This window comes from Salvelinus fontinalis, chromosome 10 (assembly GCF_029448725.1).
Source record: "Salvelinus fontinalis isolate EN_2023a chromosome 10, ASM2944872v1, whole genome shotgun sequence".
In the NCBI taxonomy this organism is placed as follows: domain Eukaryota; kingdom Metazoa; phylum Chordata; class Actinopteri; order Salmoniformes; family Salmonidae; genus Salvelinus; species Salvelinus fontinalis.
In genome coordinates, this window is record NC_074674.1 from 46,921,983 (window position 1) to 46,937,408 (window position 15,426).

A 15,426-nucleotide genomic window follows, 5' to 3' on the forward strand; every position below is an offset into this window, starting at 1 on the left:
AGAGCTTCCGGCCAATAGTTGGGAGCTAACTAGCTAACTAATTCAGTATCGCTTTTCACAACTTTACAAACATGGATTCACATAAAATGGTCATTTTATGTTCTGTAAGGGGTTGCCACGGTAACTGTCAGGAACGGAAGTTGTTCATAGAGCAGGAGTGTTCAAACGTTTTTGAGGAGCGAGTGCAGTTGTGAGGCGCCTTTTGATTTGCACCCACCTCCTAAGGACGAGGAGTCTCTTCAGCTTTGGCGCAAAGCATTGAAAAGATGCTGTAAAGAGGTCAATGGAACTCGACCAAAACAATCAAATTGCCATGGGGAAAAGATCCCAAGATCCCAAATCTCCTCATTGCCCCCCAGCAAAATGAACCTACATTTAGGTATTATTTACAGTATAGAGTATGTGTACTATCTTGTGGTAAAAATCAGAGTATAACGCTTGTATGGATGTCAACCACAGGACGTTGGTGGCACCTTAATTGGGGAGGACGGGCTCATAGTATTGGCTGAAGCGAAATCGTTGGAATGGTATCAAAATGCATCAAACACATGGTTTCCATGGTTTCCATGTGATTGATGCCATTCCATTTGCTCCGTTCCAGCCTTTATTATGAGCCGTTCTCCCCTCAGCAGCCTCCTGTGATGTCAACCCCAATGTTCAGGTCATCGTCACCAACTAATACTTTACAGTGAAAAATGATTGACTACCGCCACCCATTTCTGTATGCTAGCTATGCTACCAGCTTATATGCAGGGGAGTTAGCATTTAGCAGTCACTCCTTCTAAACCTGAAAAGGTACAACTCCTAAATGATGCAGCAAAAACAGCCAAATATATTCAAATCAGACTTTAGTAACCACATTGAGGGCCTGTTTAGAAAGCATCACTCATGACGGATTGATGAATATACACTTTGTTACATCAGATATGTTGAATGTGCACCAATCCGGCGTCCCTCTTATATCCCCCCCAGTCTGTGTTCCTTTGACCTCTTTACAGCATCTATAGTGTCTGCATGATGTGTGTTTAGAAATGACAATGAATAATATTTAATGTAACTGGTTGTGTGTCTAGGTGCTGGACATTACTCCTTCTGAAAGTGTCTGTGTATATTTTGTACTGATGATGATGATGATGATCAGCATGATGTGATGATAATGATGGAAGTGAATAAACCACTGTTGCTATGCAAACAAATGTAAATGTTTTATTTCTAGTGTTGGAATCGGCTGAACTTTGAACATTGAGATATTAAATAAATGATAGAGAAGAAGCCTTGAATAGGAAGAGTGGAAGAGACTGGGTTGTGTGTCAGAAGGTAACGGTTCTCTGTGGGTTGTGTGTCAGAAGTTAATGTTCTCTGTGGGTTGTGTGTCAGAAGGTAACGGTTCTCTGTGGGTTGTGTGTCAGAAGTTAACGGTTCTCTGTGGGTTGTGTGTCAGAAGTTAACGGTTCTCTGTGGGTTGTGTGTCAGAAGGTAACGGTTCTCTGTGGGTTGTGTGTCAGAAGGTAACGGTTGTCTGTGGGTTGTGTGTCAGAAGTTAACGGTTCTCTGTGGGTTGTGTGTCAGAAGGTAACGGTTCTCTGTGGGTTGTGTGTCAGAAGGTAACGGTTCTCTGTGGGTTGTGTGTCAGAAGTTAACGTTCTCTGTGGGCTGTGTGTCAGAAGGTAACGGTTCTCTGTTGGTTGTGTGTCAGAAGTTAACGTTCTCTGTGGGTTGTGTGTCAGAAGTTAACGGTTCTCTGTGGGTTGTGTGTCAGAAGTTAATGTTCTCTGTGGGTTGTGTGTCAGAAGTTAACGTTCTCTGTGGGTTGTGTGTCAGAAGTTAATGTTCTCTGTGGGTTATGTGTCAGAAGTTAACGGTTCTCTGTGGGTTGTGTGTCAGAAGTTAATGTTCTCTGTGGGTTGTGTGTCAGAAGGTAACGGTTCTCTGTGGGTTGTGTGTCAGAAGTTAATGTTCTCTGTGGGTTATGTGTCAGAAGTTAACGGTTCTCTGTGGGTTGTGTCAGAAGTTAATGTTCTCTGTGGGTTGTGTGTCAGAAGGTAACGGTTCTCTGTGGGTTGTGTGTCAGAAGTTAACGGCTCTCTGTTGTTTGTGTGTCAGAAGTTAACGTTCTCTGTGGGTTGTGTGTCAGAAGTTAATGTTCTCTGTGGGTTATGTGTCAGAAGTTAACGGTTCTCTGTGGGTTGTGTGTCAGAAGTTAATGGTTCTCTGTGGGTTGTGTGTCAGAAGGTAACGGTTCTCTGTGGGTTGTGTGTCAGAAGGTAACGGTTCTCTGTGGGTTGTGTGTCAGAAGGTAACGGTTCTCTGTTGGTTGTGTGTCAGAAGTTAACGTTCTCTGTGGGTTGTGTGTCAGAAGGTAATGGCTCTCTGTTGGTTGTGTGTCAGAAGTTAACGTTCTCTGTGGGTTGTGTGTCAGAAGTTAATGTTCTCTGTGGGTTATGTGTCAGAAGTTAACGGTTCTCTGTGGGTTGTGTGTCAGAAGTTAATGTTCTCTGTGGGTTGTGTGTCAGAAGTTAACGGTTCTCTGTGGGTTGTGTGTCAGAAGTTAACGGTTCTCTGTGGGTTGTGTGTCAGAAGTTAATGTTCTCTGTGGGTTGTGTGTCAGAAGTTAACGGTTCTCTGTGGGTTGTGTGTCAGAAGTTAATGTTCTCTGTGGGTTGTGTGTCAGAAGTTAATGGTTCTCTGTGGGTTGTGTGTCAGAAGTTAACGTTCTCTGTGGGTTGTGTGTCAGAAGTTAATGTTCTCTGTGGGTTGTGTGTCAGAAGTTAACGGTTCTCTGTGGGTTGTGTGTCAGAAGTTAACGGTTCTCTGTGGGTTGTGTGTCAGAAGTTAACGGTTCTCTGTGGGTTGTGTGTCAGAAGTTAACGGTTCTCTGTGGGTTGTGTGTCAGAAGTTAATGTTCTCTGTGGGTTGCGTGTCAGAAGTTAACGGTTCTCTGTGGGTTGTGTGTCAGAAGTTAATGTTCTCTGTGGGAAGACAGATAGCTTTGGAATGTGTTGGGTGGAAGGTTGAGCAACGGTTGAGATGGGGGAGACAGATGGACATCTGTGGACTAGGGGAAGGAGGGGTTGAGGTCAGGAGGTGAGGTCAGTTCCCCTTAAGGGAGTAATCAGGGTTTAGTATCTGGTTACCTTCTTCCTGTTGAACCATAAGATGTAAGGATTGGAGAGAGAAGGAGGAGTGTCCTAAAGTGGGATGTATATAACTGATGGTGAGAAATGTTTTGCTGTCTGATTACAGCTGTACAGAACCTTTGGGAAGAATTCAACTTGGTTAAGCTTCTCTAGTGTCCGTGAGTCAATATCAACCTAACAGTTACTGTATGTACAGTACAAGAGGTGGGATTTTAAAAGCTACTTTGAAGATACTGTTATAACAAGGTGAAAACAATAACAATGAAGTTTCATCTGAACAGTTTATTAAACACAATCCACACTTAACAGTTTCCAGTATTTTTATAAACGCGATGAGAGACGTTGCATCAGGACACTGAGGCAAAGTATTACCATAACTTTGTCATAAAACCAATAATATATGTATATGAACATACCAAGTAAACATATATTATGTATCATCTAACAGTACTGTATACTGTAATAGAATAGAAACAGTACTGTATACTTAATAGAAAAGTACTGTATACTGTAATAGAATAGTACTGTATACTGTAATAGAATAGAAACAGTGCTGTGTACTGTAGAATAGTACAGTGCTATATAATGTAATAGAATATAAACAGAATATAAGAAATGTATTGTTCCTGAGAGCAAACATCAAGAAGTAATTAAAACATATTTAGAATGTTCTTAGCCTTCATATAAAATATAACAAGTTTAATTTTATGTGACATAAAACATATTAAATATATGCATTCTGCAGCGTTACGCCATCCTATCTGGTTTGTGCTTAGTAGGACTATCATTTGTTTTTCAACAGGACAATGACCCAACACACCTCCAGGCTGTGTAAGGGCTATTTGAACAAGAAGGAGAGTGATGGAGTGCTGCATCAGATGACCTGGCCTCCACAATCACCCCCACCTCAACCCAATTGAGATGGTTTGGGATGAGTTGGAACATAGAGTGAAGGAAAAGCAACCAACGAGTGCTCAGCATTTGTGGGAACTCCTTCAAGATTGTTGAAAAAGCATTCCAGGTGAAGCTGGTTGAGAGAATGCCAAGAGTGTGCAAAGCTGTCGTCAAGGCAAAGGGTGGCTACTTTGAAGAATCTCAAATATAAAATATATTTTTACACTTTTTTGGTTACTACATGGTTCTATATGTGTTATTTCATAGTTTTGATGTCTTCACTATTATTCTACAATGTAGAAAATAGTAAAAATAAAGAAAAACCCTTGAATGAGTAGGTGTGTCAAAAGTTTTGACTGGTACTGTATATACAGTGCATTCAGAAAGTATTCAGACCCCTAGGCTTTTTCCACATTTTGTTACGTTACAGCCTTATTCTAAAATGAATGAAATTGTTTTTTCCCTCATCAATCCACACATTATACCCCATAATGACAAAGCAAAAACTGAAATATCACATTTACACAAGTATTCAGACCCTTTACTCAGTACTTTGTTGAAGCACCTATGGTAGTGTTTACAGCCTTGAGTCTTCTAGGGTATGATGACACAAGCTTGGCACCTGTATTTGGGGAGTTTCTCCTATTCTTCTCTGCAGATCCTCTCAATCTCTGTGAGGTTGGTTGGGGAGCGTCGCTGCACAGCTATTTTCAGGTCTCTCCAAAGATGTATGACCAGGTTCAAGTCCAGAGCAGCTCGGCCACTCAAGAACATTCAGAGATTTGTCCCGAAGCCACTCCTGCGTTGTCTTAGCTGTGTGCTTAGGCTCGTTGTCCTGTTGGAAGGTGAACCATCTCGCCAGCCAGGACCTGAGCGCTCTGGAGCAGGTTTTCATCAAGAATCTCTCTGTGATTTGCTCCGTTCATCTTCCCCTCGATCCTAACTAGTCTCAGAGTCTCTGCTGCTGAAAAACACCGCAACAGCATGATACTGCCACCTCCATGCTTCACCGTAGGGATGGTGCCAGGTTTCCTCCAGACGTGACGCTTGGCATTCAAGCCAAAAAGTTGAATGTTGGTTTCATCAGACCTGAGAATCTTGTTTCTCGTGGTCAGAGTCCTTTAGGTGCTTTTTGGCAAACTCCAGGAGAATCTTGTTTCTCGTGGTCAAAGTCCTTTGGGTGCTTTTTGGTAAACTCCAAGTGCGCTGTTATGTGCCTTTTACTGAGGAGTGGCTTCCATCTGGAAACTCTACCATAAAGCCCTGGTTGGTGGAGTGCTGCAGAGATGGTTGTCCTTCTGGAAGGTTCTTCCATCTCCACAGAGGAACTCTGGAGCTCTGTCAGAGTGACCATCGGGTTCTTAAGCACCTCCCTGACCAAAGCCCTTCTCCCCCGATTGCTCAGTTTGGCCGGGCGGACAGTCTTGGTTGTTCCAAACTTATTCCATTTAAAAATGAGCCACTGTGTTGTTTGGTACCCTTCTCCAGATCTGTGCCTCAACACAATCCTGTCTCAGAGCTCTACATATAATTCCTTCGACCTCATGGCTAGGTTTTTGCTCTGACATGCACTGTCAACTGTGGGACCTTATAGACAGGTGTGGGCCTTTCCAAATCATGTCCAATCAATTGAATTTACCACAGGTGGACTCCAATCAAGTTGTAGAAACATCTCAAGGATGATGAATGGAAACATGATGCACCTGATCTCAATTTCAACTCTCATAGCAAAGGGGCTGAATACTTATGTAAATGAGGTATTTCTGTTTTTTATATTTAATACGTTTGACAAAAATGTCTAAAAACCTGTTTTTGATTTGTTATTGTGATGCATTATGTGTAGATTAGTTAAGATGTGTTTTTATTTAATCCATTTTAGAATACGGCTGTAACGTAACAACATGTGGAAAAAGTCAAGGGGTCTGAAGACTTTTCTGAATGCACTGTATATTATGTGTATCATTGTACAGTACTGTATAACGTCATAGAATAGTACAGTACTGTATAACGTTATAGAATAGTACTGTATAACGTCATAGAATAGTACAGGACTGTAGAATGTAATAGAATAGTACAGTACTGTATAACGTCATAGAATAGTACAGGACTGTATAATGTAATAGAATAGTACAGGACTGTAGAATGTAGTAGAATAGTACAGTACTGTATAATGTAGTAGAATAGTACAGTACTGTATAACGTCATAGAATAGTACAGGACTGTAGAATGTAATAGAATATTACAGGACTGTAGAATGTAGTAGAATAGTACAGTACTGTATAACGTCATAGAATAGTACAGGACTGTATAACGTCATAGAATAGTACAGGACTGTAGAATGTAATAGAATAGTACAGGACTGTAGAATGTAATAGAATAGTACAGTACTGTAGAATGTAATAGAATAGTACAGGACTGTAGAATGTAATAGAATAGTACAGTACTGTATAACATAATAGAATAATACAGGACTGTAGAATGTAATAGAATAGTACAGGACTGTAGAATGTAATAGAATAGTACAGGACTGTATAACGTAATAGAATGGTACAGTACTGTATAATGTAATATAATAGAAACAGAATAGAATATATTTTTTTAATGTTCTTAGCCTTCATACATAATCTCATAAATTTGATTATAAGTGTATATATTTTTTTCATGAAAAATGTAAATAAGAATAATATATATATATACACACACACTACCGTTCAAAAGTTTGGGGTCAGAAATACAGTTATCAGAAATACAGTGTAGACATTGTTAATGTTGTAAATGACTATTGTAGCTGGAAACAACAGATTTTTTATGGAATATCTACATGGGCGTACAGAGGCCCATTATCAGCAACCAACACTCCTGTGTTCCAATGGCACATTGTGTTAGCTAATCCAAGTTTAGCATTTTATAAGGCTAATTGATCATTAGAAAACCCTTTTGCAATTATGTTAGCACAGCTAAAAACTGTTGTCCTGATTAAAGAAGCAATACAACTGGCCTTCTATAGACTAGTTGAGTATCTGGAGCATCAGCATTTGTGGGTTTGATTACAGGCTCAAAATGGCAAGAAACAAATAACTTTCTTCTGAAACTCGTCAGTCTATTCTTGTTCTGAGAAATGCGAGATTCTTTCTATTCCATGCGAGAAATTGCCAAGAAACTGAAGATCTCGTACAACGCTGTGTACTACTCCCTTCACAGAACAGCGCAAACTGGCTCTAACCAGAATAGAAAGAGGAGTGGGAGGCCCCGGTGCACAACTGAGCAAGAGGACAAGTACAGCATTGTTTTTAAGACAAAACTGACCCTAGATCAGCACTCCAACTAAGTGTGAATACAGTAGTCCTGTGTGTTGGTAGAGCATGGTGCTGACCCTAGATCAGCACTCCAACTAAGTGTGAATACAGTAGTCCTGTGTCTCAGTTGGTAGAGCATGGTGCTGACCCTAGATCAGCTCTCCTACTAAGTGTGAATACAGTAGTCCTGTGTGTTGGTAGAGCCTGGTGTATGGGTTCAATTCCCAATGGGGCCACCGGCATGAAAGATGGATCCACAAAGTGTTTCTAAGTGGCATATCATGATATATTATTATAACACTTAGTTGGACTATACAGGTCCAGATATACAGGGTTTCTGTCAAACTTGTTGTGTTCAGGTCTTCCTGGTTCAGGGTTTGTTGACTGTACTGTAGAGAACAGAGGAGTCCTCAGCTGCTTGTGCTGCCGTGGGTCTGAGAAGAGAGAAACAGAAATGAAACAGAATCTGCTTCCCCTCAAAAACCTTCTTATACTCTTTATAGTGCATTACTTTGACCAAGGCCTGTAAGGTTCTGGTGAAAAGTAGTGAACTAAATAAGGAATAAGGGTTCAATTTGGAACACAAAACAGTTCCTCAAAACCACCACTCTCTCATTATAGACATAGGAATTGTCTTGAGATTTCCATTGTTGTGTTTGTAGTTTAAGGAAATTACATCACTAGTGGCCACTCGGGGTCAACTCTTTTGTTTATTAATGACATCATGGTCTTCTCGTCCAATAAGCAGCAGCATATGAATGAGCTGTAATCAAGAATATAGCTTGTTTACAACCAAATCTAATAAAATATATATGCAAATGGTGTGTTATAGGAGGGTCAGATTTTGTTGATGAGAAACTATCCCCAACCATCTATTCACTTCCTCATCCTCGTTGTTCAGTAAGTGGCTCCAAAAACACCCAAAACATCCTTTTAGAAACTAAAAAGCTCTAAGTAGTCTACAGTGATGCAGGTCTTTACATGTTGTACACATGAAGTTGTGTCATTCAGAACTTAATCCACAACGTTATGTTCCATGTTGTTGAGACTTGAACGATGCTTCTCGTCCGTTCTAGCAGCATGATACACTGAGAATGGAACAGTTGGACGGGGAAACAGCACGAGTCACACAATGGAATATAACGTTGTGGATAAAGTTTGGAATGACACTTTCATGTGTACAACTGTTACATCTAAAGACCTGCATCACTATACTGAGGGCTTTCTGTTTCTAAAATATGTATTTGGGTGTTTTTGGAGCATTTGTTCATGTTTTTTCAGAGCCTCTACTGCACAACGAGGATGAGGAAGTGAATTACTGGTTGGGGAAAGTTTCTCTAAAACAAGTGAAGTCACAATAAAAGGTGTCTGGACCCTTCTATAACATGACATTTACATAAAAAATAGAAATGTGGTTGTAAAAAAGCCAACTTCTGCTTTATTGTGGTGTATTCAAAATGCTCTAGAAATGGCTCTATGTTATTTTAATGGCATAATATGCTCACCGGTTGGCAGCACTGGGCCAGTTGAATTTCACAGCATCGTACTGGACATCCTCTTCCTGTTTCTGGGGTTTACACAGCTGGACGGTGGAGTACAGAGGCACTTCCTGGTTTTTGGAGCGAGAGAAGTTGATGCTGGCGTAGTGAACGTCATCCTGGTCGACGGTGGCCGCTGTCTGTGCTGCAGTAGGGGTCATGGCCATGCCTGAGATGTTGTCATACACTGGACTAGAGTCTCCCTGATGGGAAGAAGACAGACAACATGAGGAGTGGAAATGTCCCACAAAGCAATACACATAATCTGATAGTAACAGACTCACCTGTACATTCTCTGATGTGTCTCTTGTGTCAGAGGTGGATTTGGACACCTTCTTCCTGGTTTGCACATTAATGAAATAATTTATTCTTGAATTAATCAATGAACAAATTAAGTTAATAAAAAAGAGTTGGAGTGAAACAATCGTTTAAAGAATCTCTCACCTGAACCACATGAGTCCAGAGAAACAGAGGATGAGAACCAGAACAACCACTATGATTCCTACAGCTGCAGTCCGAGCTGAGGTTTGTTTCACTAAATTAAAATATGGATGACATGAGTCCTGGCATTTTATAAACTGAAAATTAACATAGTCCAGGACAATAATACAACATTTGTTAACTGATCTAATCTCAACGTATATATAAATATAAAACAAAGTACGATAAGCCAAAGTATAATTATTAATATTCGTTTGTAACATAATGTTGTATTGAAATATTAAAGATGAAACTTCACCTGGTAAAATGATCATCAGAGCTGTAGAGTTCCTAGATCCTCTTCCATTCCGGGCCTCACAGTGGTAATGTCCATTGTCCTTAGACTTGAACTTACTTATGTTGTAGATCTGTCCAAATCCATTTAGAAAAGTCTCATTTTGAAAGTACCAGGTGTATTTGTCCACAGGTGGGTTGGCATCACTGCTGCAGGTCAGAGTCACTGAACCGCCCTCCACTATTTCACCAGAGGGACTGACTGACACTGAGGTGTTCTTTGGGTCATCTGGAGGACAATATGTAACAACATTGTTGTAAATAGTGTTTTACTTGTGATTGAAATATGCATTTAAATGTGATCCTCTGATTAAAAGATGAGGTTAGGTGTACTAACACTGAACGTCCACAGACACAGAAGAAGAGTTGAGACGTCCATATTTATTCTCAGCCTCACAGTAGTATTCTCCACTGTCCTCAGAGCTGATGGTCGTGAAATTGTATGACTTTTCAGATCCTGTCAGTGAAGCTCCATTCTTCTTGTACCAGGTGTATTTGTCCACAGGTGGGTTGGCATCACTGCTGCAGGTCAGAGTCACTGAACTGCCCTCCACTATTTCACCAGAGGGACTGACTGACACTGAGGTGTTCTTTGGGCCATCTGGTAAAGGAGAATTTGTCAGAGGGGTAGGACAGTAGTATATTTACGACATTAGTATATTTACAAATGACATGCCAAAAATATATTCTCTGTTAATATCATTAAACTAAAACTCTAACTAACACAAAACATTAACAAATACTCATTTGGAGATGTTATGCTTTAGGACTAATTCATTTAATTATAATTGTTTTGCTACCTTATGATTCAAACACTGAGCTGTACTTTACTCACACTTCACATCCATGTTTATGGTCCTAGACCTGTCTGTCCCCATCTCATTCTGGGACTCACAGTAGTACTCTCCACTGTCAGATGACTGGATTTGATTGAAGACATGCTCTGGTCCTGTCATACTCTGATAGTCACCTCCATTCTTCTTGTACCAGGTGTAACTCTGGACAGGTGGGTTGGCATCACTGCTGCAGGTCAGAGTCACTGAACTGCCCTCCGATATTTCACCAGAGGGACTGACTGACACTGAGGTCTTTGGTTTATCTGATGTAAAATACCAACCATTTTGTAAAAGTAATATTATCAATGAGTAAAACAAGGATTTTGTCTAAAATGATTGATAAAGTAAAACATCTCTTTTCCCTGAATACATGATACTTGCTAAGTAGAATACTGTACCATTATTGTACTGTACTCACACACTGCAGGAGAGCTGAGGTCCTCATGGCCTTTTACAGCACAGTAGTAGCTGTCTACAGCATTAGGGAGGACTGAATAGAGGGAATTATTCTCAGTTACAACCTGTCCGTTCTTGTACCAAATGTAGGTGGGGTTGTCAGTCAGAGTACAGGTGGTGATACAGGTCAGTGTCTTCTGTCCCTCTGCAGCAGGAATCACCTTCACCTGCAGACCTGAAACAATATGTATAAAACCACATACATCTCTGTGGTAACAGGATGGTTAATGTATTTCTCCTGTAATTCATTATGATATACAGCTGTATCATACAGTGTAGTATTACCTGTGACAGACAGAGTTGTTCCTGGGAAACTATGACCCCATTCAAAGTAATTTGTTTTAAAAGTGAGGCGATACTCAGCTGAGTCCTCCTCTCTCAGATCTGTGATTTTCAGGGTGAAGGGACCTCTGTATGTTCTAGTGTACTCCACACGACCTGCATACCCTGGGTCTCTGGTTAGGTCTTCAGGGGTCGACTTATCACTTCTAAACCAGAATGTTGATGTGGTGTAATAATAACCAACATAAGTACAGGATATGTCCACTGTTGACCCCTTCAAGACACAGATTGTCCTCTTGGTGTAAGTCACACTGTTGCAGCTCTGACCCTGAACACCTGAAACACAGTGACATAACAAGAGGACAACAGGATTATATTCTCAGTTCTTTCTAGAAATACTAAAAGTTCTCAAATGACAAAGTGAAACCAACACACAGTATACTGTATTAAATTAACACTCACAGACTGCAGGAGAGTGGAGATCCTCATGGCCTTTTACAGCACAGGAGTAACTGTCTACAGCATTAGAGTAGACTGAATAGGGGGAAGTGTTGTCAGTTACGATCTGTCCGTTCTTGTACCAGATGTAGGTGGGGTTACCAGTCAGAATACAGGTGGTGCTACAGGTCAGTGTCTTATACGCTGAGTTCTGTTTAGGAGTCACCTTCACCTGAAAACCTGAATTAAAGGGGAGTAAAAACAGAGTACATCGTTTAGAATTAATGATTCATTTCCTGACTCTTCAACACTGTATAATGTGCTGTGCAGTGTTACCTGTGACAGAGTACATACATCTATGACATTGTCTGTAATTTCTATGTAATGATGAATATTGAAGTATTACCCTTCTCATTGACCTTAAATGATTGATACTTCCTAAGTAGAATCCTAGTTTCATTCATACTCACAAACTACAGGAGAGTGGAGACCCTCATGACCTTCAACAGCACAGGAGTAAATGTTCACAGAAGAATCCCAGACAACCAGCAAATTACTAGAGTGTTGTTGGGAAACAGGCTCATCTAGACGTTGTCCGTTCTTGTACCAGATGTAGGTGGGGTTGTCAGTCAGAGTACAGGTGGTGCTACAGGTCAGTGTTTTCTGTCCCTCTGCAGCAGGAGTCACCTTCACCTGCAGACCTGAAACAATATGCATAAAACCACATACACCTCTGTGTTAACAGGATGGCTAATTTATTTTCTCCTGTTATTCATTATGATATACAGTTGTATCATACAGGGTAGTATTACCTGTGACAGACAGAGTTGTTCCTGGGAAACTATGACCCCATTCAAAGTTGTGAGTTTTAAAAGTGAAGCGATACTCAGCTGAGTCCTCCTCTCTCAGGTCTGTGAATCTCAGGGTGAAGGGACCTTTGTATGTTCCAGTGTACTCAACACGACCTGCATACCCTGGGTCTGTGGTTAGGTCTTCAGGGTTCGACTTATCACTTCTAAACCAGAATGTTGATGTGGTGGAATAATGACCAACATAAGTACAGGATATGTCCACTGTTGACCCCTTTAAGACACAGATTCCCCTCTTGGTGTAAGTCACTCTGCTGCAGCTCTGACCCTGAACACCTGAAACACAGTGACAAGAGGGCATGGTTTACATAGTGGAATCATGAGCTTCAGTAATCGTGTGATACAGTTTTGTTAGACAACTCTGAAGCTGTTTAGCAGATAGAATAATTATATCTGAAAAGTTATACTAGAATACTGAGTTGAATTCATACTCACACACTGCAGGAGAGTGGAGATCCTCATGGCCCTTTACAGCACAAGAGTAGCTGTCCTTAGCATTAGAGTAGACTGAATAGGTGGAAGTCTTCTCAGTTATTATCTGTCCGTTCTTGTACCAGATGTAGGTGGGGTTACCAGTCAGAGGACAGCTGGTGGTTCTACAGGTCAGTGTCTTCCACTGTGACCAATGTGAAGGAGTCACCTTCACCTGCAGAGCTGTAGTAGATCACATCATTAAAACCCTGAATCACCTGTTCTCTAGTTTAATCACATGATGCAAGACATTCTCAAACTCATTTAATTCTTAAATCTGTTTCATATATACAAATCCAATTTCTAGACCTAAATGGACAGTAGATATTAATTGAACAGACTAGCAGTATAAAGCATATTACTGTACCTGTTACAGACAGAGTGACTCCAGGATCTCCATAATATCTCCCTCCAGTCTGATCTGTTATAAATCTGAACTTGTACGTAGCTGAGTCTCTCTCTCTCAGGTCTGTGATTGACAGTGTACATTCTTTCTTCTTATCCCCATGATACTCCAGACGACCTGTATTCTCTGGGTCCTGACCTATATCTTCAGGTTCTACACCAGCCTCCATTATAGTGAACCAGAAAGTTGATGTGACGTTATGACCTCTGGGATAGCTGAAAGAGCAGGTCAGCTTCACTGTTGACCCCTTCAAGGTACAGATACTCTGAGTGGTGTAAGTCACACTCCAGTCATACTGACCCAGTACCACTGAAACACACAGTCACACATCACAATGGTGTAAGAATGAAGACAAGGTATATTGGCTCACACTGAAGGTAGGGTTTGTCCAGACTTTGTTGCCATAGTTCCTGATTTGAGTGTGAATGGAAACCACAGAAAAGCGTCACTCAGTGAGGTGTGAAAGGAGTCTCCACTTCACTTTAAATAGTTATCTAACAGAACACCAGAATAACATCATGATTCTTATCCTTTAATAAATGTCTATAGATTGATAAACAGAGCAACTAAAAGATAAGAATGAGACCATACCTGCTACAGACCAGAGAAAGACCACCAACACACTTCCTGCTGTTCTCAAGGCCATTGTTGCATCTCCCACCCTGCAGTCTTAGAAACATAAACAACAACTCACACTATAGCTGGTGAATAACTACATACAAACCATCAGGGGCAGCAGGTAGGGCTCTAGTCAAAGTAGTGCACTCTATAGCTGGTGAATAACTACATACAAACCATCAGGGGCAGCAGGTAGGGCTCTAGTCAAAGTAGTGCACTCTATAGCTGGTGAATAACTACATACAAACCATCAGGGGCAGCAGGTAGGGCTCTAGTCAAAGTAGTGCACTCTGTAGCTGGTGAATAACTACATACATACCATCAGGGGCAGCAGGTAGGGCTCTAGTCAAAGTAGTGCACTCTATAGCTGGCGAATAACTACATACAAACCATCAGGGGCAGCAGGTAGGGCTCTAGTCAAAGTAGTGCACTCTATAGCTGGTGAATAACTACATACAAACCATCAGGGGCAGCAGGTAGGGCTCTAGTCAAAGTAGTGCACTCTATAGCTGGTGAATAACTACATACAAACCATCAGGGGCAGCAGGTAGGGCTCTAGTCAAAGTAGTGCACTCTATAGCTGGCGAATAACTACATACAAACCATCAGGGGCAGCAGGTAGGGCTCTAGTCAAAGTAGTGCACTCTATAGCTGGTGAATAACTACATACAAACCATCAGGGGCAGCAGGTAGGGCTCTAGTCAAAGTAGTGCACTCTATAGCTGGTGAATAACTACATACATACCATCAGGGGCAGCAGGTAGGGCTCTAGTCAAAGTAGTGCACTCTATAGCTGGTGAATAACTACATACAAACCATCAGGGGCAGCAGGTAGGGCTCTAGTCAAAGTAGTGCACTCTATAGCTGGTGAATAACTACATACAAACCATCAGGGGCAGCAGGTAGGGCTCTAGTCAAAGTAGTGCACTCTATAGCTGGTGAATAACTACATACAAACCATCAGGGGCAGCAGGTAGGGCTCTAGTCAAAGTAGTGCACTCTATAGCTGGTGAATAACTACATACAAACCATCAGGGGCAGCAGGTAGGGCTCTAGTCAAAGTAGTGCACTCTATAGCTGGTGAATAACTACATACAAACCATCAGGGACAGCAGGTAGGGCTCTAGTCAAAGTAGTGCACTCTATAGCTGGTGAATAACTACATACAAACCATCAGGGGCAGCAGGTAGGGCTCTAGTCAAAGTAGTGCACTCTATAGCTGGTGAATAACTACATACAAACCATCAGGGGCAGCAGGTAGGGCTCTAGTCAAAGTAGTGCACTCAATATCTGGTGAATAACTACATACAAACCATCAGGGGCAGCAGGTAGGGCTCTAGTCAAAGTAGTGCACTCTATAGCTGGCGAATAACTACATACAAACCATCAGGGGCAGCAGGTAGGGCTCTAG

General features: G+C 41.3%; 1 protein-coding gene across 1 annotated transcript; it reads right to left on the bottom strand.

Moving 5' to 3' along the window:
- Positions 1–7,697: 7,697 nt before the first annotated feature.
- On the bottom strand, positions 7,698–14,085 carry LOC129864211 (B-cell receptor CD22-like). Its single transcript, XM_055936915.1, has 11 exons — positions 13,989–14,085; positions 13,359–13,706; positions 12,956–13,174; positions 12,464–12,796; positions 12,122–12,352; positions 10,032–10,240; positions 9,605–9,659; positions 9,310–9,400; positions 9,150–9,204; positions 8,833–9,068; positions 7,698–7,761 (listed from the first exon to the last, which is right to left on the bottom strand). The coding sequence occupies exons 1-11, from the start codon at positions 14,041–14,043 to the stop codon at positions 7,698–7,700; spliced, it is 1,896 nt and encodes a 631-aa protein (XP_055792890.1). The 5' UTR covers positions 14,044–14,085.
- Positions 14,086–15,426: the final 1,341 nt, after the last annotated feature.

Excerpts from the sequence above, each read along its gene's own strand:
- LOC129864211 (XM_055936915.1), bottom strand. The coding sequence starts at position 14,043 with ATGGCCTTGAGAACAGCAGGAAGTGTGTTGGTGGTCTTTCTCTGGTCT. Across the intron at positions 12,353-12,463 it reads AACAACTCTGTCTGTCACAG|GTCTGCAGGTGAAGGTGACT; the intron begins GTAATACTACCC and ends ATATTGTTTCAG. Across the intron at positions 9,069-9,149 it reads ACACATCAGAGAATGTACAG|GGAGACTCTAGTCCAGTGTA; the intron begins GTGAGTCTGTTA and ends TCTTCCCATCAG.